The 26725-nt window shown below is 38.6% G+C and overlaps 1 protein-coding gene across 1 annotated transcript; it reads left to right on the top strand.

Moving 5' to 3' along the window:
- On the top strand, positions 1 to 25039 carry kcnj3a (potassium inwardly rectifying channel subfamily J member 3a). The gene is made up of 3 exons (XM_034886569.1): positions 1 to 678; positions 1743 to 1959; positions 22910 to 25039. Exons 1-3 carry the CDS (start codon positions 1 to 3, stop codon positions 23503 to 23505), a joined length of 1491 nt encoding a protein of 496 aa, XP_034742460.1. The 3' UTR covers positions 23506 to 25039.
- The last annotated feature ends 1686 nt before the right edge of the window (positions 25040 to 26725 follow it).

Raw genomic sequence — 26725 nt, 5'->3', positions numbered from 1 at the left:
ATGTCTGCACTTCGAAAGAAATTTGGGGACGATTATCAGGTAGTGACCACCTCATCTAGCGGGTCTGGATTCAATCAGCCTCCCCCAGAGAAAAAGAGGAAGAGGCAGCGGTTCGTGGACAAGAACGGGCGATGTAACGTCCAACATGGGAACCTGGGTGGTGAAACCAGCAGATACCTCTCAGACTTATTTACAACACTAGTAGATTTGAAATGGCGCTGGAATCTATTTATTTTCATCCTCACCTACACAGTCGCTTGGCTCTTCATGGCGTCTATGTGGTGGTGCATCGCATACATCAGAGGAGACCTCAACAGAGCCCACAATGACAAGTACACTCCATGTGTTGCCAATGTCTATAACTTTCCCTCAGCCTTTCTCTTCTTTATAGAGACCGAGGCCACTATAGGATATGGTTACAGATATATCACAGACAAATGCCCCGAGGGGATAATTCTCTTTCTTTTCCAGTCGATTCTCGGATCGATCGTCGATGCCTTTTTGATCGGCTGCATGTTTATCAAGATGTCTCAGCCCAAAAAACGGGCCGAGACTTTGATGTTCAGTGAACATGCGGTGATTTCTATGCGAGATGGAAAACTAACTCTCATGTTCAGGGTCGGCAACCTGCGTAACAGCCATATGGTCTCTGCACAGATCCGCTGCAAATTGCTGAAAGTAAGTGATGCTACTTTTTTTTGTCAGGAGGCGTCCATTATTTTAGTTCTATTCCCATTGTTTACCATGGCCCAGTCCATGTTTTCTTTTCTTTTTTAGGAAACTGATGCTGAAAGGCCTACACACTGACATTTAAGCCTACATGACGCCATTGTGCATTTAATAGACAAAGCTTCAAAGACTACAGTGATGCAAATAGATCCAAAAAACAAGTCATCATAAGAGCTATCACTGACCAAGCCAAAACAAGGCGGACATTTCATGTATTTATCAAATTACATATTTTGGACAACTGATGGGGGAAGTGATCCATCAAAGTTTGCCAAGAGACCTTCATGTTCATTCAGAAGAACATGTTCTTATGCTAATTTTTAAACAGTTTTAAAGTGGTAGTGTCTTACAGCTTGGTGTTAATGTGCCGCTGTCCTTTATCAAGAGAACTTCATCTATGGATTTCCCTGCTGTCCAACCATTCCCAAGAATGCATTGAATACACATTAGGATTACTGTGATATTATAGATTTTCAGCTTTGTTTATTTAAAGGGAACAACGCATATTAATCTAAATGAGCACCAATGAGTCCAACATGTAAATGTGACAGATTTAGCCATGCAGGCTAATTTTCATCTGCAGCAGGAGATTCAATGTGTAAAGTGTAAGGTAAGTATAAACTCAGTATGTTTTACCAACACAGACACACTGCAGCCATATCCACTTTAGCAAATTAGTTAAACAGTTTTTTTTCAGAGAGATAAGCATTCTTTCTGTGTGTTGACACAGCAGGTAAACAGTGAGAGCAGATGAATCCAGTAGTATTAAGTAATTTAAACCAGTTGTTTTGATTCAGTTGTTTATGGATGGATATTTTTGCAGCACAGATGCCTCTTCTGACATTTACATTTAAGAAAATTATAGCAATTTCTTCTGATAGGCTGATTGGTTGCTCTGATTGCATATACAATGTGAAAAGTCCCCAAAGGATCTTGACATGCTCTAGCTAAGTCAGTCTTACCCCTTCCTTACCCCACCAAACATCTCTGTCTCTTCCTGTACGCTTCCTTAGTCTCGCCAGACGCCCGAGGGCGAGTTTCTTCCGCTGGATCAGTTGGAGCTGGATGTGGGTTTCAGTACTGGGGCAGACCAGCTCTTCCTCGTCTCACCACTCACGATCTGCCATGTGATTGACACCAAAAGCCCTTTCTACGACCTCTCCCAGAGGTCCATGCAAACAGAGCAGTTTGAAATTGTGGTGATACTAGAAGGAATAGTAGAGACTACAGGTGAGTGACCACAAACATGCATTTTACATAGGCCTCCTGTTAAAAATAGGAGCTCAGTTTGCTGCATGTTGTGGCTGCAGGCTAAATGTACATTCAATGTTGTATTGTCTTTTCAATGTTTTTGAGGTGATGTAATATCTATTTCTGCAACAAATCTCCTGAATAATATTGATCTCAATCAGAGGGGTTAATTGCTGAATTTCAAGTGCCCTCACTATTGACCCCTTTATTGTATTTCATTGATTTTTGTCATGTCATTAAATGGCATCTATGATTTTGCCATCATAGGTGATCATTTTTGTATTGCTAGCTTAAATTAAATGAACCAGTTTTAATCTATGCATTATACCACCTTCTGGGTTTTGGGGAGGTAGAGCCAAGTTTGAAGCTAAACAAGCCTTCCCAGCTTTCTCATCTGAAACAGATTTCATTCTTCCACCTTTGTGCCCACACAGCATTTACCTCATGGCGGCTATTCTCAGAGCGGATAATAATATGCTTTTTAAGGTCCCATTGGAATTAGGGAAATCCATGTCCACAAGTTTAGTAATGCCCCAAGTAAAATTTTACACTGTGGTCATTTTCAATTCAACCGTTTATTTGACACAGCTGAAATAGTGTGAGGAGAGCTCCTTCAGTGTTATGGAGTGAAAAGAAGAGTGGTTCAGGTTGGTTCAGTGAAAACAGCATATGGAGATGTGACAGGGAGGCTGACAACACAGACAGCAATTAGCAAAGATATTCAGTTCCTCATTTTGATCATTTAGTGCAGTTTTATTAAAGTTCCTCTACTGCTGAAATTTACATGCAGTTTCTTTAGTTTATGACATGCAGCATTTATGTCATTTTAATAAGACTTGACATAGTCTCAAACAGGGTGCACATAGATGTTAATGTATAAGAATATATAGTATCAGTATTGGGTGAAGTGTTTGCTATGTCCCACAAAAATTTGGCCTGCCTGCTGTTGGAACACTTGACGATCCTTTGTTTTTTTGTCTTTCTCCCAGTTAACTATTTATTAACCCTTGTGTAGTGTTCATATTTTATTTACACAGCCAATGTTCCTGGGTCTGGTGGACTCACCACATCATTAGGCTTTCAAATCAGTACAGACATAAAACTTTATGTAAAAATACTTAATAGATGTTTACACCTTACCTTTAATTCAATAAAAACCAGTAAACATGTAAGGTCAACGTTTTTATTTATAAAGTAATTGTAAGGTTGCTGCTATGTACAGGTTGCTTTGAGGTATAAAAATATTCAGTGTGGCAATGCAACTGAATTACTATTGATATACTAGCAGGCATTTCAAGTATTCCAGTGACTGTTAGCTACTAATGTGTCATTGTATCATTTATAGACTTCACAATTTAAGTTTTTATTAATCTGGTTTGGCTTCATGTTTTGGGATTGTAATTCAAACGTTTTTCTCACATCGTAGAAATGTCTGCATGGAGGAGAAGTTGTGGTTATGTAAAATTTGTGGAAAAGGCTGATGTTGAAACAATCTATGGTTGAAAATGTATATACAGTGAAAGTCTAAATCCTCAGACACTTTCATTTCTGGCCAATGTAACTCTGTTTCCATGGCAACCTCTCCTTGAGTATTCAGGATTACAGCACTGCACCTAAACTTAGGTTGTTTTTTTATTCCTATGATATAGGAATCATAACAATTTCAGTAATAAGACAGGCAAACATGCAATGCTGAACATTAATGAAATTGCTTTGTTGACAGCATTGGTTGATATTACAGAGGATCTCTTCTGAAACATGAAAAGCACACAGAAGCGTTACAGTGCCACAAAGTGCTTGCCAGAACAGGTGTTACAGCAGAGAAAGAATAAAATGAAATATTCATGAGGCTCAGTGTTTACTAGTGAAGTAGCTGCTCAACTCCCTGAATCAATGTTGTGTTGTCTTTTGTTATGTGTGAAAAAAACATTGTCTGGAAGGGAAAATACGCTGCACTGCAGATTAAAGCTGCACAATCACTGAATCTTTGTCCTTACTAGATAGTGAGATAAACAACAGTGTACCCTTTCTGACATAGTAACCTTTTGGTACTGAAGATCACACAAATATATTTTGGACTGACTGATGTTCTCTTTAGGCACAAGAAAAGAAGGAAAAAGAAGCGTGTACAGAGCCCGTAGGAGCTAAGAATTGTGCTATTTCGCTATAACCTTTGACAACTTCCACATTGTGTAAAAAGGCATAAGCTATTCCTTTTGAATAGGAGCCCAAAGTGTTTTTTGATCACCACCTCAGTATGATGCACCTTCTAAATGAGACATGTAGGTTGTCTGGTAGCAGCAGATATTATTCTGGAGTAATGCCAGTTGTGGCTTTGTGGTATTGAGTTTGGCTTTCTAACGCGGCTACGGGAAGATGTTGTGCTGCTGAGGATGAATTGGCTTAACATCACGTTGCATTTAATGTACTGTACATGCCGTCTCACTGCTTGCCCTGCTAAGAAAGAAAAGCTTAAACATGAAGCCTGTAATAACACATTTTGGTTGAGCTAACAGCACTAACAGGATAATGTCTGACACAATAACAATCAAAACAAGCAACACAAACCGCACCGTTCCCCAACAAGTATCTTTATAGAGACACCACAGTGTCATTGGCTACAGAGCAAACATGCGTGTCAGGCTCTGTGTGTGAGCCCGTCAACCGCTTTGTTACTTTGTTGTGAATCTCAGTATAATAACACAAAGCTGAGTTACTCCTACTTCATTTGTGCATTGCAGGCATGATTTGATTTTAACACTGGAAGAGTAAATAACAAGAAATGACAGCAGCTCAGCCGATATTGCTTTGTGTTTGTGTATAGTGCTAATACCAATTAATAATAAATATATTGTGTATAAGAAATTTTAATTTTGTGAGAACATTTTTACCTACTAGATTTTACAGATGAGCAGTTTGATTGTTAATCCTCACAGAGTCCGCAGGGCTGTTACATCTGCTCAGTTGTGAGGGAGGTGGTGGAGTCTTCAGGACAAACTCATCACAGTTTTGGTTGTTTTATCTTAGTATTGTTTATCTTCAATTATTATGTGATGTGCATACATTTGTACACAATAAACATAATTTATGTGCTATTTATAGTTATTATTGAAAAGTCAAAATTACTTTAAATACGAGATTGTTACTTTAATAACATGTCTAAAAAAACACAATCTTTTCCAATCATTGACCTCAGTGCTTTTGGAGCCTAAACATAACCACATAAGGGACTGAGAATACACACCCGTTCTCTGGTGTCAAAGTCCTGCGCTTTCTACGCCCACCATCCACCTTGACCGACTCAGTAAGATGCTATAAATAAATTCAGTGCTTACTACCCAAGAAAAATAGATTGCCAACTCCATAAATTAATAATTTGTTTTGCCAAACATAATTGACAAAACAAATTATAGTAGGTGTAATTATAGTAACTATAATTATGTCATTTAGGGTTAATCTGTGATAAGACAATATCAGCTACAGTAAAAATATCAAGGCTATTACAGAAGACACACACACAGGTGTTTTCACTTATGATGCCTAACTAGACCTCTTCTCAGGACTTTGTGGACAGGCGTGTTGATTGACAGCTCCCTGTTTGTTTTGGAGAACCTGTAGGACTGGAAAACATCATTATGATTATTGGACCATAAAGTTTGGTGACATGATGGGAACCGCTTTGCTTCGGTTTCCGTGTTGAACAGCATGTGTCCTCGGAACAGTGTGATATGTTTTCTCTTGTTTGGTATGTGTGTCTCTCGTTTATTGGCTGTGTCACAGGTGATCAGCAGAGGAGTGTATGTAAACTTGTGGTAATAAAAAGGCAGACCACTTGCACACACAACAGGGTGCTCAAGGCACCCTTGTTTCAGTTTAAAAATCAACGTGATGATACGTTTTGTCGGGGCTGAACGTGGCCTAGCTCAAAGGACGAGTTCAGCCACCACAAAACGTAGCAAAAAGTTTATTTAAAGAGAAACATTGTGTTGTGTATGCAAGCGCACTGCCTTTTTAGTGATTATGGTTTATACATGTGGCCGCTGATTGAGTTACACCTCAGACACACCCACCAAAAGAGAGAAAACGTGCCTCAAAGCTCGTTGCACACCGTTTTACAGTTTCAAGAAAACATTTCGTTGATAACTGTAGAAAAACTTGTGTAGTATCTGATGACTTATAAATTTGAATCAGGTTCTGTCATAAGGGTTCAAATTAAGCAATATCCGATGTACCAATGCAAAGTGTCAATGATTTACATCTTAGTGGAGTGATATTTTGAAGGAGGCATTCTATGTGGGGAGCAGTGATTGCTGGCTGTATAGATCCAAGGGACTTTATTTTAATTTTTTTTCATTTAATTTTATTTTAATTTTATAGACTTTAAGCTGTCAACTCACAACATGTTACCTAACATATCCAATATTAAGTATGTTAAAGTACTGAGAGACAGAGTGTTCATTGGGTTGGGTCCCTCTCCCAGCTTCTGCAGAACTTGTAAATTGATGCTGAAAATTATTTGATATGATAAACTTTTATAATTGAGAAACAGTATCAAGCGGATTCCTTCTACACACATCATTCCAGCATTGCAATTCAGACCCCACACATGCACACCCTTTTAAGATTGAAAGTGCCGCTGTCTTCTGGGCTAATCCGAGTGATTGAAAACACTTTGTGTGATTTCACAGGGCCTTTAATGAACTGTGTCACTGCATGATGCTAGTCAAGTGCAGATTTGAGTCAAGCATGCTCCGGTTTAAACGCTTTACGGCATAACATGTCTTACTGAAATTTGTGAAATCCGTGAAATAATAAACTTTCCTAATTACAAACAATAACAGAAGACAAAAATCCTTTCAAAAACATTTGAGCTATTTATGAGTGTTTGATTGCTAAGGTTAGCTTAAAACGCCATTCAAGTGTCAGCCTTTGTTGTGTTTGATTGTAGCCAGCAGTGAACAAACTTCATTAAGTAGGTCCATTTTTACTACATTGATATTACAGAAGTCTCTCGTTGGCTTCTTGCAGGGTACCTGTTGCAAAGTGGCGCATGCACGTCTCAAATCTGCAGTCGACTCACATCGGGGATGACAAACTGATTAACTCACCTTTTGGAAAGTAGTTGGCTTTTTTTACAGAAGACATTGTGTCTTGTCCCTGTAAGAAACCACAGGTGTTAGTAATGACATTAACAATTGCTTATTTTGATTCTATTATATCTGTGAAAGAAAATGTTTCCGTCCATCACTGCTGTGCAAATGTTAGCAGTTGGTGGGTTGAGAGAAAGAGAAACAGCTAGTGGCCCTTATTCTCCAGTCTTAAATCAAACCATTGCAGAAGAAGAGCTTGCAACAAGGCGGCGTAATTAAACGAGTTCCAGTCAACCTCAAATGACAGTCAACAATGTGGAAAACGCGATGGAAACATGGCATTTATGATGTTCCATGTATCAATTTGTCTTCTCAGTCCAATGCAGGAGAATGGACATCATGATTTATTTATGCAACATCTTTTTCCATCACATTGTCGCATTTTGTCTTCATTAATATTCAAAATGTCCCCCCTCAGCCAAGAGGCTATGCAAAAATTGAATATGTGTATAAAAACAGCTGGATAGAAATGTATTCAATGTCACAATGAGCCAGCATGCACAATGCCAGGAGCAGCTAAATAGAATCCAAAACATCTCCTGTAAAAAAGGCCTCTTATTAAATAAATAAAAGTGTATCATGAATGTGTGAAAAATAAATCACAAACAAACTGTGATATAATTACATAATAATAGCATGTCAGGGTCATTTTCACTGTACCACTACAGAGCTTGATGATGAACTGACTTTGACTCATCAGCTGATTCAGAACTACTACATGCAGTCTTAAAATACATCACAAGTTAAGATAAGTGTCCCATTAATACCACTAATGCTGTTCAACACTGCAAAGGCTTAAATACCAAGCCAGATCCAATCTGTTCATTAGTAGAGCTGATTCTTGAGAACCCAAAATAAACTGTAGCCAGTAACAGTAACAGACGTTCAGGTTCCTCCAACCATGGAACTAATCAGTGTCTTGCAACTAAATTCATTTCATGATTTCCAGTGTTCACTTAGTACATGATGGAGTTACACAACCCTCCTTACTGTTGCAGCTCATTTATGTGGAAGGTCTAAGGTGTATGTATATCATTTAAGAACAGGCAGTTTTCAGATTAGAGAATGACTTGCAAAAACAAACAAGCTGATGATTTATTTCGTGGGGAACTCATTTTCATCACCGAACAGAAAATAGTCTGCGAGCACATTAGTCTATCCCTAGATGTTGTATAGTGTTTGGGGTCTAACATGGGGGCAGATCTTCACAAGCTCTGCAAAGTGTTTTTAAATTCACTCATCAACTACGAAGCGCAATAATTCACGAGTATAAACTGTATCATCAGCATAAACCTCATTAAACCCCTTATTTTCAGAGTGATGTGACTTTCATGCAAATGTGTGTGGTGGGATCGTGACACTTGCCGTGAAATGCATAAAATGCTGCAAATAACTCATTTTTAGACACGTTTTTTAAGCAGAGTTGACAAGGTTTTTTTCTTTCAGGAAGTTTACTTCATTATACACTCTGCTGTCTTGGTGTTCATTTTAGTGGTTTTGTTTCCTTGCTCAGACAATTTTCAGTTAGGCTTCATTTCACTCTTTTGGTGACACAGCACATTTTTACTGCAGGCAAACAGTCTGCTACCAAACAAACTAATAACTCCCCGTGTTTGATAAGGATTCTGCACTGAATGTCTGATGTAGGGAACACAGTGTCACATTTCATCTCCTGATTTGGTTATGAGGCAACTGATAGCAATAAAATCACAAACACGCTTTTCTCTTTAATAAAGTCTTGCGTTGATTTTTATTGTTTTGAAAGATTTCTGTCAGCCCCCTCTTTTTCATACCGCTACAAGACTTTCCTATGATTCACTGTTATAGAATAAAAACAGTAGAATGTCCCATCTATCTGTGTTGGTGGCCGGGGGCCAGTTGCATATAGACTGGATCAACTGGTAATTATTATTCACGTGTGCATACTGCATAAATGTAGTATGAGACTGAAGCAGCTGTGAAAAATGAATCGCCCACTTGTGTGCTAAATATTTAAAATGGTGCAACTATGTCTCTTCAATGACGTCCATTTCCATGGGTTTTAAAGTTCTAGTAAAAGTAGAACATTTGAATTTTACTTGATGGATCTAGATGGATTTATAATTACATGTATTAATTGTTAATAAAAACGGCATTAAAGAGACTCTTGCCACTCAGTTAATTACCTGACCTAACATTGGGTTATATAATTATCATCATAGCTTTAATTAAGTCATTGTTGTGCAACAAATACACATAAAATGTATATTTAGAAATGAAATTAAGAGAAATAATTGCTTTGATGCAGACTCCGTAGTAAAGCCAGCCAGCATAATTAATTGGAAACATCTATTGCCACTGATTAACAGTTCAGCCAATGTCATGGCCCGATCTGTGTTTCATCATCAGCAACAGTAATTGAAATGAAAATGGAGAGCTTTCTGTTGTGCCGGAGGCCTAATAGTTTCAGTAATATGAGTGGGAGGCCGTAGTCCCGGAGGTCTCGGGTCTTCTGACATCATGAGCCCTAGAGCTTAGGTAAACGCCGGCCAAAGTGGACCCCGGATATGAGCCAGAGTGTGATGTCCTCTGGAGAAACTGACAATAATTCATTGTGAGTCATTACACAGAGAGCGTGTCGTTCCTTCCGGGTGTTGCGGTCCCTGCGGGTCAAAGGGTTAAAGTGGGTTCAGTGGGGAAGAGAGTGGGAGTTTCCAATTAAATCTAATGTGCTCAGGGTGATAACTCAGGAGAGAAGTGTCTGTCCCCGCTGAGCTCCACCTGTGCAGCGATAAGCCAAGTGCTGGATACCATACAGCTCTCTTGTTAAAATGTATTTCATGCCTTTAGTTCATTTGAATTTATTAACGTGACATTTTTCAACCACCTGCCTTGAATATTTCGGCATGAAAAGTATAGGTTCGCGGTGTCATGAGAGGTGTACACTAGTGACACATCAAGTCTGCACCTGAATACAAAAATATTCTAATACACTTTTCTGGTAATCTTCTTGATAAAGTACAGGTTGTCAAAGTGCAGGGTCTTTACTTGTTATAGAGTATTTTTCACATTGTGATACTTCTACTTCAGTGAAGAATCCACCACTGGGTTTTTACACATGCCAAGTTGTATTTCTTTCTGTAAAAGTAAATGCAGCATGAGGACATTTGAAATGGGGCTTGCTGATGTAATGTTTTACAGTACAAACAATAGCAAGGAAGTAGTCTTGAATTGCTAGACCTATATCCACAGTGCTGTGGAGGAAGGTGTGACTACAACACATACATTCTGGATTAGGAGAGGGAAACGCTCTGGGTTGTTTGCATTTCTTTAAACCAATCACAGTTTTTAGAATGGCATCCCACGAAGAGCGGAGGTGCTGGTTTAACCAACTGTAGAGTCTTCATTATGATGTTGCTGTACTGGATTCATCTATATCGTATATACATTGGGGTATTATTTAAAATATAATTCTTTTCATTACAACAACAAGAAAAATCATTAAAATCATTGTAAGGACACACCTCACATAGTCTACACGTTTGACCTAGATTTAGTTGTTTTTAAACTTTTTAGTGGTCAGTACTTGTTCTTTCATGTTTCGTTAAAATACATTTTCATATAAATCACATTAGTGGTTTGTATTAATCAGCTTAAGTATGCGGTTAAGAGATCATATTAAGCAGAGATGACTAAGGATCTTATGTTGGTGTATGGGAGGGGCGGGATTGTTCGACCTGTTCTGCGCTGAAGCAAAGCAAAAAAAAAATGTTCTGAACCGTTTCTGTCCTAGTTAAAGGATGTTTTGATAATGCTCTGTTTATGTTTTTAGTTTGCATTTATGTTATCTGGGCTTTGGTTTTGTATGGTGGATTTAGTGTTGATGTTTATCTAAATTTATTGTTGCACCATGACTAAGACCCGGGTGGGGACTGATGGGCTGGGGGCAGTGATGAAATAGTCAACGATAGATTGGAAATCAGTAATTTGTCTTCTGAGTGAAACTCTCCATGCAGTACTAAGCACTGGAAAACTACACTGTGTTATGTATAATGTTTTCTTTTTGGGTTTTTGCAACCAGTATAGAATTTACATTATTACTTAAGTTAGTCTGATAAATAGGGAAAAAAATCCTTCTGTGATCGTACTTCACCCCCAGCCCTCCTCCACGCAGTTGCTAGTGGCCAAGGACACGTATAATTGAAAAAACATGATGGACTCTTAAGAAGAGGTTTTTACCACACCAGTTTCTGAACTTAGCTATACTGAGAACTACAGACTGTATATAGCTGACAGTCTTAATTAGCTTTGTATCAACTCATTTGGCAATGACTAGAATGTAATGGATGTCAATCAATATAAAAAAGTTACACACTAAAGCTTCAACATGCTTATTTTAGACAGCAAGTCTCCAGAAGAAAAATAATTTGTTTACAATTGATTTTTCAGTTAAATGCTTTATTAACAGCGTTAACTCGAACCCATTTTAACGGCGTACATTCTTTTTTATCGTGAAACTTCTTCTTTTTGGCCAAGCAAGCTTTGTAGTTTTTTTCACATACTGTTGCAACAACTAGTAAAGGTAGAAAAACTACAACACCACACCGGATCTAGCTAGACCGGAAACAAAACAACAGGCACACTGCACACACTTGTTTGGGCTTGCGAGCCATCCAAAAAGTAGTAACGTTACTTTTTGAGTGGATAGTGAGTGCGAGACGCCAAAATGGACGCCAATAAGATTCTGAATGGAAAGTTAACTTTTTTTTAAAGTTGCCAAATGGTTCCATTGGCAAGACCAAAGTGATCTGTGTGTTTTGTCGTGTCTAAAATACCACTTGATAACCAAGCACGAAGCTGATGCGTATTCTCCCCTCCCCCCTCGTCAAAGTATTTTTTTCATCCTTTTATTGATGGACAGTGTTACATTTTGCAAGAGATTATTTTCTCCAAAAGAGAATGTTACAAATTAGTTAACTATGACATTAATGCGATTAATCGCGATTAAATATTTTAACCAGTTGACAGCAGTCATTTTTAGTAAGACTACTAATGCAAACTTGATTTGTCTACTGCATCAACTTACTGCTCTGTGTGAGCTGACCTAAAGTTTCACCTCTTGTGAAAACTCAGACGATTTAAGGCAGCCGGTTTCCACGCAAATTTATAGTAAAGTCAACCAATTCTGGATAACAGTGTACAAATGAATTCAACTTTGTTAGCCTCACAGAAGATTTCTTGAAACACTGTTGAATTTGATTACATTATAAAGGTGTTCTTGATATTTTGTCTGTTTGTTTGGCATCTGTTGAAACACTCATTGTGCTCTGCACAAGCGCAGCTCAGTTTAGCATGCATGCTGTATTGAAAAACACTAAAATTAGTTTTTTCTAATTTTAGATTAAAAAAACATGGGTTTTCTGGGAACGCATCTGTGAGATTTACGTCTATGCACTGGGGATGAACTCCGTACAATGTTCATTGCAGCGAACCGGCTATGACACCCCGGATTCATTATCCTTTTTAGATGTACTGTGCTGGCTTCCCAAGGGGGAGCACGGTAATTGTGTCTTTAGGGATTTGTCAAGTCAGTGTTGGATGGCAATAAATCACTGGCAGAGGAGGTGTGATGGCAGACCTGGAATGAACTGTTGTGATGAAATTATACCAGAAATGCATTTACCAACAATGCATCAGTCTTCTCGTCACATAGTGAAGAGTTTAAAATAATTGACTAGGTCTCTGTTGCCTTTATCTTAGAAGACGTGCTGTTTTTGTAATTAACAACACAAACTGTAGACCTCTGTATTAACCCTGTGTAGATGGATGATGGACACTTGGGGCAAAGTGTTACATGTCCATAATTGAGATCATTTTGTGGCTCCAGTTGTCTCCACTTGTCTAAGAGGTTATGAGGAAGGTTTCAATGCACTTGCAGTGTTGGTCACTGGCATTGATTGGTTGGGCTGTGACTGTCCCTGAAGTGCATCAGTCGTGCGGCCTGAACACAGAGCCACGTGAACATGTTCTGAAGGCATGTCTTCTACCAAGACCTTCCTCTGGGATTCCTCTCTTTCTGCTTTTGTCATTCAGACATGTTCAAGTTTACAGGAATAATCTGCTCTCGAGCTCAAGTGACAAACTTAAGGCAACAATAGATATGCTTTCTCACCGGTGAGTTCGTCCTCTTTAGCACCTCCTAAGTCTGAGATTTCTTTAGGCATTAAAATCCCTCTTTTGTGTCACTTCTTTTTAGCTTTAACACCTTTTCATGACTTAAGTAGATTTACTGTAATAGCCGAGATCAATATGAGATTACAGCTCCCACTCATTCACTCTGTTTTCGGGTCATTTCTGCACTCAGAACATAATGAGGAGAAAATCTTTCATAGCTCCCTTTGGTCTGGTACCTCTCCAGTGGGATTTTTCCTGTATGACCAATTGTAGTTGTTTGGCCCAAAGAAAAAACATCAATTGCTGTTCTCTTTATGGCAGCATTGACATTCACTTGGTAATATGTGCTCTCCTGGCTGTGTTAATGGCCTACAGCCATATGTTCCTCTAGCCTGCCTGACACCCCACCTTGTGTGAAGATGGTTGGCAGTCCCTGCTCCTGTTCCCTTCCCTTCCTTCCCTTTCCAACAGCCTCCACACTCAAGCAGTTGCCTCAGCATCCAGGCTCTCCCCTCCCCCATAGCAGTGCACTTCCCCTGCCTTTTCTCTTCATCAGCTTCCTCCTTGTTCTCATTGCTCAGCCGACGCTCTATGCAAAGAACATACATCAGAGCTGCAAACAACTGGAAGCCACCTTCACAAATGGATCACACACAAAAAACAGTATTTAATGGAGGGAAGGGAATTAATTTACAAGTCAAACTGTGAAAAACAGGTCACTGAATGATTGTGGATTTCTCTACAATTTACCACTTGACGGTGGTCACCATAGAAACAGATGATCCGACAGGACTTGTAGCCACAATAGCTGTATCTGTTTCAAAAATTAGATTTAAAAAAACTATTATGGGTACAATTTGTTGTGTACTTTGTCATGTTTTGTCATAAAGATCAGAAGTCAGTGGTGAAAAGCTAAACTATTAAGAACCATATTATTCAGAAACACAACACCCAGCTCCTTTATATTCTCTTCTTCTTCAGCTTTCCAGGACAACATTCAGCACAGCAGCTTTATACGTTAAAACACAGATCCTAAAAAAAGGCAAAAAGGCTGCTTCCTGTTTTGCAAAATGAAGAACAGTATAATTGACCCATATTAATTGCTGCTCCTCACAATCCAGCAATGCAGCAAAGGCATTTTGTGGACAGCCTTGGCTGCAGTGAGTGCCCGACAATGAGAGCACAATGAATCTTGGACAGTGTTGTGTAGCGGTGCACTGTGTGTGCAGCTTCCCGATTCTCATGCTTGTTTTTGCTAGCATTTTTCTCATACATAACACTTCAGCTGTTTCCACAGGCGTGATAGACTGTCAGGGGACTTTGCTGACAGCACTGCACTGGTGAGTGAGTTTGTGTGTGTGTGTGTGTGTGTGTGTGTGTTTGTGTGTGTGTTTGTGTGTGTGTGTGTGTGTGTGTGTGAGTAACTTATGAAAGACAGAGCCAGAAAGAGGGGGGGAGGCGAGGTTATTTGTGAATTTTGTCAGTAAATAAATAAATCCGTTTTTCAGTGACTCCCATCGTGAGAGTTCCTCTAGAGAAGTCATTTAAATAAACCTTTATTTTCACCACACATTTTGATTGTCACTTGCTTGCCAAAAATCTAGATTGAGGTTCTGAATAGATGTTTGACAGAGCTGCAATAAATAGATCTCCGCTTGCTCTCATGTCCGGCCCTTGACTTTACGCTGTCCTCAGTGTGTCGAGGGCAGATCTGCAGCTCAGAATTTGACTGAGCCAGCCACCTAATAGATATGATCCTTCAACAATCTGGATGAACTACATTAAGACAAGTCCATGAATGCCACTTAGGCTGTTTTTCTTTCAGCTACTATCTAGAAACACTGACAGGCTACCTCCGAATTTATAGTGCTTTTCTATTTCAGCCACCAAAGAACCCTTTTTATCTTCACTGGCACTCCGCTGGCTGTGTGGCGGCTTCTCTTTGTTTGACCAGAGATGCAGCCAGCTCTATGTTATCATCTCAAACTGAAATGGCTTTTAGACATCTAAATCTCAAAGTTTATTTTTGACATTTTCCTGCCGCTTTGCCTTTTATAGAATCAGCTGTGAGTCTGTGAAATATTGCATAACACTGTACATTGCAGATAGAGCACCTTTAATCTCCAGACCGACATTGCATCTCAGTGCTGTAAAGTCATTCACAAAGTCTATTTCATTTAAAAAACAAATCATTTGATTAACATATGTGGGTTATCCCTGGAGATTTCATTTTACAATGTTATTGTTGCTGAGATAGCAGAATATTTTCAGCATGTGACATACTTGCGCACAGTGATGCAGAAAATGTTTCTTCTCTGATTTTCTTTTTCATTTCCCCTACCTTTAATGAGATGTGCTTCTTTTTTTTTTTTTTTTTTACATCTGTCTTGTGGATTCAGCAGAGGATTATTCTAATACTGCTCATGCTGTCACATAGATACTGCATACAGTATGAAAGCAGTAAACCGCCTGGTGAACTTTAGCGACAAGGGACTTCTAAAGGGATTTCAAATTCGTGTAGGATTAAAGCAACACCAGAGAACTTTTTGTAACTTAAAATAATGTTTCAAAAATCGTTTCAGCGTTTCATCAACTTATAACAGGGTGAACAACACTGCATTCGCTTTGTGGCTCTCTACCGACTATAACCGCGCTATGCAAGTTTGCCAGATCAAGTAGCGGATCTGTAGTTCAAATGAGACATTATGGGACAATTCAGCTTCCAACCCGTAGGGGTACCAAAACGGGAAAAGTTCCCTATTGTTGCTTTTCAGATTTGCATTGGCCAGTCAGAAAAGATCATACATTTCACACTCTTTTACTGAAGGCATAGTATTAAGAAAAAAGAATATGGCAGACATGTCACATTACTTATTCTTTGTACTTTAAAGAAACACTGCGGAACATTTTATATTATTGCAATTTGGCACTGCAGTTTCAGAGTGTAATTCATTTATACACCACTGTTGTAAATACAGACAGCTGTACAAATGCATTTGTTATGATTACATATCTTATGATAAAAAACTATCAAGTTGACATCTTGGCTAACAAAGCCAAACATTAAGCAAGTGCAACAACACAAGACGTAGTAATTTACATAATATTACTTACCAGTCCAACAGCAAGATGGCCAGCTCTCCATCTGTCTTGCAGACTTTTATTTTGTGAAGCTCTTGCCAACGACTAAAAGCCAGTCCGAGTTTTCCAACAGCAGCTCGATGTACATTGCGGCTTCTAGCCTCTGCCATGATGTCTGGAGTGGCTGTTGAACCAGGTTTCGCCGCCTGCTCACCCGGCTCCTGTTTTGGCACGCCACGGCCGCTGTTGTTCATAATTTGATAGTAATTCTTACTTTCCCTTTTAGATTTAAATAAGTAGTTACATATAAATGGAAGAAAATTAATGTTTGAAACCCTAATCAATCTGAAAGCATGAAAATCCCCAATATTGGCAAGACAAGGTTTCTACCTGACAGCAACAATATGTTAAAACGGAAAGTTTAAGCTCAAAACGTTTGTGACCATTACACCATTCAAATGTTTCTTACACATTTAAGCAATTGAATAAACATTATTTTATTAATTTATCAATAAATGGTATTACATTTGATATTTAAGTACATTTTACTTGGCTAATTGTATCTCCAGCAGACACAGAGAATTCATTCAAAGTTGTGTTTGTTGCCACCCGGGTTATATAAGTCCACTATTCACTCTCCTTTTAGCTCAGAGATCTCCAGCAACTGTAGAAGTGAAATATATGGCTCTCTAGCTGCTAAATGCTCCACTATGGCCATTAGCTACTTGCTAGCTGTGTCTGCCTGCTGTTTGGGGTAGGCAGGTAGTGTTCAGTTGGTTTATCAAAGCTTTTTTGGCTCCTGCTGCTGCCGGAATTGACGCTGATGAAAGAGATGAGGGTGAATCAAAACACTGAAGTAGCAGGCCGTTAAACCAAAACAACGAGCTGAAGTGTGTAAAAGTGCAAGGGAACTACATACACAGCCATTTTCTGGGGGTTTGTCACAACCAGGGTGCAATTTTCCAGGGGGGATGCGTGGGATTTCCCTCTTTCTGGTCTTTTTTCCTCTCTTGATTTATTTTCATCCCCGACGGGGACAAAAATGTATCCCCCCTCAAAGCTATTAATGCTACTGCACCAATAGACCATTATAAATAGAGGTATTTTAAACTGATCAAAGCGCAGCAACGTGAACACATAAAAAATCGGAGTAGCAGTTGCTGGGTGTATTTAGCCACTACAGAGCTCCGGGATGCCGGCTACCAGTGGCAGTTGAGTTTTTGAGCTGCAGGTGAGCCAGCTACAACGACGACGGCCCTTTCAGTTGAGTTTAGCCAGAAAAAGTGAGGGTCATGCAGCGGTGACATTTCAGTTTAGGCACCAAAACAACTATTTAAGTTTAAGAAAAAAATCATGGTTTGGATTGAAACACTCCCACTAAATGAACAAGCGTTTCCTTGTTAAAAATATTTGTATTTTGGTGCAAAGTGAACACTGTGTTTTATGTTGACACCACATTGAGCTATTTTGTTTTGAGATTATTTCACAATGGATATTAAAGTTATTTAATAAGTGTTTTGGCATGGCTGGCCAAGTTGCACTGTATCCGTGGTTTTGGAAGGGGGAAAGTGCTGGTTCCAACAAATGTCCTCTTTTAAATTAAAGATAGTAATACATTTATTTTATTTTTATATTTATATATTTATTTTTATTTAACCCTTTTGTGTTGTTCATATTTTTGTTACACAGCTAACGTTCCCGGGTCTGGTGGACCCCCCACATTATTAGGTTTTTAAATCAATACAGTCACATTATTTCATGTAAAAAATACTTAGTAGATGTTTACTTTAGCTCAACGACCATCATTTATAGTTCATGTTTGCCATTTACCCCTGTGAGATCACATTTATGGTCATGTGATCATTTCTTTTTTTGCGAGAAAACAAGGAAATTCAATTATAAAAAAGGTACTGTGTAAAAAATCAGAAACAGGATTTTTTATCATTATTAGTGTTTATTACTTAGAACCTAATCAGAACATGTAAAAGTGCTTGTAATGTAACAATTGTGTGATTGTGTAACTGTGTGAGAATAGCAGGTGCTGAAATACAGCATAGTTTCATAGCATCTACATTTAAATACACTTTCACCACAACTTTTTATGTTCTTCACAGAAAACGAGACAAGACCAGTGAACCATTTGAATGTTTCTTTTGCAAACATTGAAAACGGGCACCACAGACCCAAACGCCATACAAAGGTTAACCACGAAAAATGTAATATTGGTATAAAGACTAGAACACTATTGTTCTGCACTACTACGGCAACAGAGATTCTGTAACAAGGTGATACAGAATCTCTTATTTTGCATCTCTTTGTTGAGAAAGGCCACTCTATTAAGGATTTGAAATGTATTGGTATTGGCTTATACTGAGTCACAGAGGGGAACCAACAACCATTTACTGAAATTAGAAGTGTAATGGGTCTAAAGACTTACAAATTCCTCTCGTAATGGGTTGAATGAGGAATTGTCTCTTCAATGATTCCAATGGCGTTTTTCCCTCTTGGTTTCTTTTGGCCTTACCTTCTGCTCTTACCTCGAATAGAGCTAGTGTAGTTTAACTATGTTTTATTGTTGCTGAAGAATGATTGTGACTGATGCTCTTGACTGATTTTTGTGTTGATTCTGGAAACAAAAAGAGGATTCATCAACTACCTCTAAACCAAGTCAATGTTTTGGTTTAAAAAATGTCCACAATTGTTTTTAAAATCCCACTACAAAACATTAAAAGCCCTTAGTTTAATATGAGAAAAAAGAGAAGGAGAAAATCTGAAAGTTGAAACCCAATTTGTTTTGAATTATGTTTAAAAAATCATTGATTAGCCTATTTTAAAAAAGACTGAATATTATACTTATCTTTGTGATTTTAATGTTTTTAGATAAACTGAGGATGAAATGTTCCCAAATGGGTTGAAAATAATTTTCTATTTCAGATTTTCTATTTTTTTAATTATACTGCTGTATTAATTTGCTACTAACTACTGGACATAGCCAGGTTTGGAGTGTTCTGGTAGTGAATTGGTTAAAGACGCAGACGTTGTAACTGCTTGTATTATTTGACGAACAAGTGAACACAGTTCTTAAAAAAAAGACCCAGGTGTACAGAGCATAAAATAAAGGCGTACAGAAAATAATCTTCTAAATAATGTGTGTGTACTTGTTTGATTTCATTTTTTGACATATGTTACTAACACCACTAACTGTGTGTGTGTGTGTGTGTGTGTGTGTGTGTGTGTGTGTGTGTGTGTGTGTGTGAGACACAATGCTTATATGATACTGAATGTGGTGCCATGAAGATAGCACAGATATAAAACACAGCAATATACTGTGAGAGTGATGGATGATAGAGAAAGAGAAAATCCTGGATGGCCTTTTTTATATGAGATCTGGCCTTCACTAATGAGGAGTCACCAAAGTATATGATTTAACTCTTGTGTTATAAAAGGTCACATATAAGAGACAGTTTTGGTCTGACTCTGGAGCCAAATGGATGATTTGACCCTGTATGGAAAATACATTTTGAGCAGTTTGGATGTAAGAGTTTGGATGGAAGAGAGAGACTTTTGTTTTGTACTGTCACTGTTACTTTTGAAAAAACTCAGCAGTGAAGAGGTTTACGGCGGTCACATGCACACATTCCTACATTTTTGTTTCCATAGAAACACCGAGTCCCGGGCAGGCGTGTATTTTTGAGTTACATAAGCCTTTATCAGTAATACGACATCCACACTGATATGGGTATTCTCATTTGACTGGATTCCTATTTTAAGGAACTATAGTCAGTAACTGGGGTAAATAAAACAAATCAGGTTTCACTGTCTTATACTCATGCTATTTTTAGCTGTTTGAGCTTGAGGTCTCTGTCTAACATGTTTTTCCACATAATGTGTCAATTTCCATCAAGACTAATACTGTGTTTTGGCCTGAGTAAAGGTCGAGGCACACCGTTGCCATATGAATGTGGGTGTTGCAGAACAGCTGATCTATACCAACACAATCGTACATATGTGATGCAACCGTGTCTATAATTATGCAACGGCTCAGGCATCAGTCCTTGAATAATAAATGACAATTGAATACATATTAAGGGCCATGGTTAAATCTAGTGCCTTTAGTTTTTGAAGAAGGGTATAGGTAACTAGACCATTCACATCATTGAGATTTCTTCCTTTCTGTTTTTCGAGGGATTGAGTAGCTCTAGAGGAGGGGAAACAAGTTGAAGATGGATTCAGCCTCAGGACAGCCGGGTTCGTGTGTTTCCAGAGACTGAGGTCTTACAGTAACTCCTACACCACCTGCAGGAACAATAGAGCATTATTAATAGATGTAAGATGAAGCTATTTGGGTCTTGTGCATTACTGTAGCAACCTTTTTCCTCAGGCACAATTGCATTACACTTGTTTCAACCTTTTCCCTTACATACAGCAGCAAAGTTGCTTTTTGATGTTCTTGTCCTGTATTTACTGCATGGATGTCCAGTTACCATCGCAGCATCAACTGCACTGTTCAACAAAGCAAGTATGGTTGACTTCTGGGGGTGATTAAGTAGCTGTTATAAAACCAATACACCACCGTTTTGTCATTAATGATCAAACGGTGACTATGTTTTTGCTGGAAGCAGTTTAAAAGGCTCTCAATGCAGAAAGATTTCAATTCACACTGAACTCTTCTAAATCGCTTTGGCCCTAAAGTTCTCTCCAGCTTTGCTGCTTTATTAACTACAGCACACTTCCATTGTGCATAAAGACCCCCGGACTCTGAAGCACTAGTGCAGAAGTAATACTGTGAATACCCCAAACACACTTGATGTTCAGTCTCATGCACATCTGCGATTGTGTACAGAGCTATTAACAGTGAATTATTTTATGACCTTGGGAATCAGGCGGAATCACAGATGCCTCCAGTTTTGATGATGACATCCTCGCAATCAGCAGCGGTGTCTCACTGTGAATAAGCGCTTCATCTTAGTTTAGACCCAACTGTCGCTGCTAGAACAATATTGAGCTGGTAATTAAAACGTGATAATAATCTACTGCAGTCGCTGATTTTGTAATAGATTTCAACAAGTCTTAACATGAGTGCCCCCCAGCCATTCCTCTATGTGAAAAAAAGGTCTTTTTGGATTGATATTACCAATTTAGTGTTTTGTTTCAGATGTAAACCTAATTATAGATGTTCTATGCTTGCTTTCAGTAAGAAATGAAAGTTGTTTTTTTCCAGCAGAAAATCAACTATGCCAAGATGGATGGGGCTTTGCTGTGAGTAGCGTAGTGTGATATAATGCACATGCAGCTATGATAGCAGCTGAATAGCAGTGATGAGTAATAACTAATAAGAATCCAAAAACCTTGCATGAAAAAATCTGTTGTTGATCATTAATTCAAAGCTCATGATTTTGCTAATTGCACTAATTTCTTTCGGAGGACGTGAGGGGAGTTTCTAAGCAGGGATTTAATTCAAAGTCCCATGTGAGGGAACATTTACTCTAAATGTTTCATATTCTGCAATCTTGTGCTGAATTTGCAGAACATATTTTACGGGTACCAACACAAACTCTGAAATATGATATATCATTTGAATTTGCAGTCTTCAAATGACAGAGTTTAATGCTTTAAACTAAATTGTCAGACTCATTTTGACTTTGCCAGCTGAACAAGGTAATGGAACAGATACTTTGTGTAACATTTTGGGTTTGGATTCATTTGGATTCCCTTTCTTGTGTTAGAAAGCTCCAAAGACATTTTAGTTTGAGCTAGAGCTCCTGAAGCCTTTGCCTAAAGCCGTTACTCCTGTGGGTTCCAGCAATTTGATTATCTTAATCCCCTATCATTCGAAGCTTCTAGCCAAGCTTAAGGTGTGGACTGAACTGTTAAGTAGCATAAGAGGTTATGGTGGAGAAGACCTGTGTTTTTACTAGAAGCTGTGTTTGTTGTTGAGTTGTTGTCTGTCTTGGGTCTGTTTTATGTAGATTAATGTGGTAAACAAAACAGAAAAAAACACAGGCTAATTACAGTATATTGATCCATTGGCAGTTCTTTATGAACAGTAGTCTCAGAATGAATTGGGTCCTTTATGAATAAATAACTATACATTTTTAGAATGTGCACTCAGCAAATAACTCAGCTGCACTTTTAACTGTCTTTAAAGTAAGGCTGGAAATTGTTCATAAACATCAGATTTGGAAACTGGAAAAATCAATTAAGCTTTTTATTTAAGCAGCCGGCTCTGTAATACATTAAGTACTTATTCATTGTGGTACTTTTGTTTGCAATACTGTTTGCTTTGTGATGTGAATATGGCAAGAATCCTGGAGAATACCGTGTTATTGATTCTTACGGAACGGTGACAAGCTTATAATTAAATCAGGGCTCTGTTGATGATTAGAGTCATGAAATATTCATCTTAAAATGGTAGTCTCTACTGTGTTGGATTTTGGACAGAATTAGACATAATACGCCATATTTTTTAAAGAGCCTCAATATGAAATAATAAATAAATCTAACAATTCCTCCACTCAATGGTCTTTTCATTATGTTTTTGACAGGGATGACCTGCCAAGCGAGGACGTCTTACACCGAGGACGAGGTTCTGTGGGGACATCGCTTCTTCCCAGTCATCTCCTTAGAGGAAGGCTTCTTTAAGGTGGACTACTCTCAGTTCCACGCCACATTTGAGGTGCCCACCCCTCCGTACAGCGTGAAAGAGGCAGAAGAGGCTCTACTCCTCTCCTCGCCCCTCATGGCTCCATCCCTGTGCAACAGCGGGGAGAAAAACAGCTCTCTGGACTGCCTGGAGACCCTGGAGGACAATGACAGCACCACCAAGCTGCCCACCAAGCTCCAGAAAATCACAGGGCGGGAAGGCCTGCCCAAGAAGCTACTAAGGATGAGCTCCACCACCTCAGAGATGACTTACAGCTTTGGAGACCTGCCCATGAAGCTGCAGCGAATCAGCTCTGTTCCCGGTGTCTCTGATGATAAGCTGACCGGTAAGGCCTCCAAGATGAGCACAGAGCCCATGAGTAAGTCAGTGGCGGACTTACCTCCCAAGCTGCAGCGACTGGCTGGGGGGGGAGGGGGCAGGATGGACGGACACCTGCCGCCCAAACTCAGAAAGATGAATTCAGATCGCTTTACATAGAACAGGCAACATATTTTAACTTACGCTATCCACCTTTATTTCCCTACTTAAATTCCTTGTACTATCCCTAATTTATTAATGGACAATATTCTTATATTAAATGAAATGTAGAATATGTGCACAAATACCTTATATAAAGTAGGGTAATGGAATTGAGCACATTTGGACCTGGATGTAAGTGTACATGCGATGACGAAAGACCTCTGATATTTTTTTTTAGGATGATGTACAATTAGCACAATCCGGCATGTAAGAAACAGCGCATGTAGAACAGAATCTCAATAATTTCTGGCATGACATTTATTGATATATTATTTTACAAAAACAATTTCATTGGTGATTTATTGACAGTGAACAATTGCACAAAGCCATATAATTTACAACATGGACAAACCTACATTACATGGTTCTAATTTGTGGTGACAAAAGGCACATACGTTTGTTTTGAGTTGATTGCTTTTGTTGTTTAATGTAAAATTGTGGCAATGTTTATGTTGATTGCATGCTCGTCTTATTGACTTAGCTATACAAAGGTAATAGACAAAGATGTTTAGCCTTAACTATATTACCTTGTTTCCATTTTCATGTTTGTTCACAGCTGGATTTTGGTATTTCATATAATAGACTATTTTACCATGTGCAATTTTATGACTTTATTAGTTGATCAAATACAGAATATGTTGCTAGATGATGCATTTTAAATTTGAAAATGCATTATTGGCATCATTTGACCTGTCTAAACTGAGCACAATGCTAAACAATTTTCACTTGCTTATTAAAGTAACACTTAAGTTGAAAGAGTCAATAATTTTGCTCAATAAGCACAAAGCAATCATTATATAACACCCTGTTATATTCCAAAGCATTTATGGGCATTTTGTCATAAATTAACTGCTTAGGACAGTAGTCAGATATCGTGCAATCCCTTTGTCTCCTTATATAACAAAATCAACTTAATCTACACTAGGCCTGTGTGCCTAGACACACAGGAGACACTCCATTAGAATTTCAACTTAGGTGTTACTGGTTAGAGTTACGGCATTTTTCCACTGCATGGTATCTACTCGACTTGCTTCGACTCTACTCACCTTTTTTGGTTTTCCATTACGAAAAAAAGTTCCTGGTACCTGCTGACAGGTGCTTTTCGTAGTACTACCTCAGTCAAGGTTCCAAGCGAGCTGAAGCGATACAAAAAGATGACGTGAAAATTTGCAGACTACTTATTGGTCAGAAAGAATTGTTACTAATTACTGCGTCCTCATTGCTAGCGACAGACGGGGCGTGTTAACCGGTAAATAGTTTATCCAGTGTTTTATTTTTTTTGCTGCCTCCAGGTTCATTAGAATCAAAAACAACACACCTTCGACGTTCTGTGTGTGTGTCACGTTAGGTCACGGCAGTTTCCTACTATGATGACCAGTCACGGCTCGCCTCACTCATGAGGCAGAACTAATCTGCAATGGAAAAAGGAGGACGGGACACCGGGGTCGAGTCAAACCAAGGCTAGGCGAGTCGAGCAGGTACCATTAATGGAAAAATGCCATTAGAGGTGGGCCCATAGGGAAAGCATAACCTTTGTGTTACGGGCCCATAATCTCCCTCCTGTGTGATGAAAGCAATAATACTATAATGACTATACTCTTTACATAGCCACAGGGTCTACCACAGCCCCATATTCATTATGTTTACTGAATCCATGCCATGAAATCTGGTTCTTCTCTAAATGCATCAAAGACATTGTATGATACCCAATCTCTTCAGGAATAAAGATCTAACATAACTGTTTAGCATCTTGCTACTTTGAATAGATTCAATGCACGCTTTACCCATTCAATCAATAAAATGTTTTTATATTATATATTATATATTATATATTACTATTACTTTTTAAAGGGAGTGGTCAAAATGATGGAAGACCAACAACATGCTCACCTCACTGAAAAGAGCTGGCACGGGCCTGTGCAGGTGCATCTACTCTACCACCGTTTTACACGTCTGATCTGATCATTTTGACTGTTCAGCTTAAAGAAATAGTTTGACATTTGGGAAATACACTTATTTGCTTTCTTGCCCAGAGTTAGATCAAAAAATATGTAGCCACAGTTAGAAGCTGGTTAGCTCAACCTAGCATAAAGATTTGCATGGCAGCTGGAATCTCACGAGATCACGCGAATCGTGGGGTCACATATCACACCAAATCCGTCAGGCTTCAAGTAATGCGTTTGTGCCAAAACAGCAGCGAACCAAACCAATCAGCAACCTGTGAGGAACTACTGGAAGCTACGGGCGTGGTTTTGGTGTGTGTGACGCCCATGAATGTTCATTCAAAACAACAGTGGCAATATCCCATCAGCTGCCAAGTATTTTTTTGAATGTGCCTGCCTTTTTCCAAACATTTTCCAACGATGGCTTCTCAGATGCTTCTTTGTAATAAACCATCTGATGCCTCAGGTTAATAAATATTGTGCAAAGGTGAAAAAAGTCCATCTACCAGCACCTCTAAAGCTCACTAATTATTATGATCTATTATTTGTTTCATCTGTTTGTTTAATCCCATTGTTTGAATCTGCACAAAAACCAAATTTGAACAACAATACATAACCCCCAGTAAAACGGATAGTAGTTTATTCTTTGTTTTTTTTATTTCATTGATATAAATATTAATCAGTGAGCTTTAGAGATTGGTACCTTACAGTAGCTGTTTTGAGTGTTAAGGCTAAGCTAAGCTAACCGGTTGCTGGCTGTAGATTTATATTTACTGTGTCATTCTCTTAATGTAAAAATGTGTACACTTCTCTCTTGGAAAGCAACAATGCCTCTACATACCAGGCAATTCATACTATAATGTTTTTTAGTTATTTTTAAAGTTCTCATATAATGCTTTTGGGCTTTTTCCCTTTCTTTTATTCTGTCATATCTTTTTTTGCACATTATAGTTTTGCAAAGTGAAAAAGCCCAAATTCCACCCCAAAGGGACTGACCATCTTCCAGAGAAAACACTGTTTACAAAATGCTCCAAAAAGGTCTATTGTAGTCCAGCCTTTACTTCCATGACACGTTATAATGCTCAACTAGCTGTTAGCGTGGCATGCTCTCATACTCTGCAACTGACTACCTAACAGTGCTTACCTCCGCATGTGCAACTCCTGACAAAGAGGGAACAGAAGTGTGATGCCTCACTTGGCAGCTAAAACAAAGAGCTCAACAAACAGGGGGAAAA

This window comes from Etheostoma cragini, chromosome 11 (assembly GCF_013103735.1).
Source record: "Etheostoma cragini isolate CJK2018 chromosome 11, CSU_Ecrag_1.0, whole genome shotgun sequence".
NCBI classification, from domain to species: domain Eukaryota; kingdom Metazoa; phylum Chordata; class Actinopteri; order Perciformes; family Percidae; genus Etheostoma; species Etheostoma cragini.
The sequence above is the reverse complement of the archived record's forward strand: the minus strand, read 5'-3'. Positions and strand labels throughout refer to the sequence as shown.

Bases quoted from the DNA above. Each gene is read 5' to 3' on its own strand.
- kcnj3a (XM_034886569.1), top strand. From the start codon at position 1: ATGTCTGCACTTCGAAAGAAATTTGGGGACGATTATCAGGTAGTGACC. The intron at 679-1,742 runs GTAAGTGATGCT...ACGCTTCCTTAG, and splicing joins TCCGCTGCAAATTGCTGAAA to TCTCGCCAGACGCCCGAGGG. The intron at 1,960-22,909 runs GTGAGTGACCAC...TGTTTTTGACAG, and splicing joins AGGAATAGTAGAGACTACAG to GGATGACCTGCCAAGCGAGG.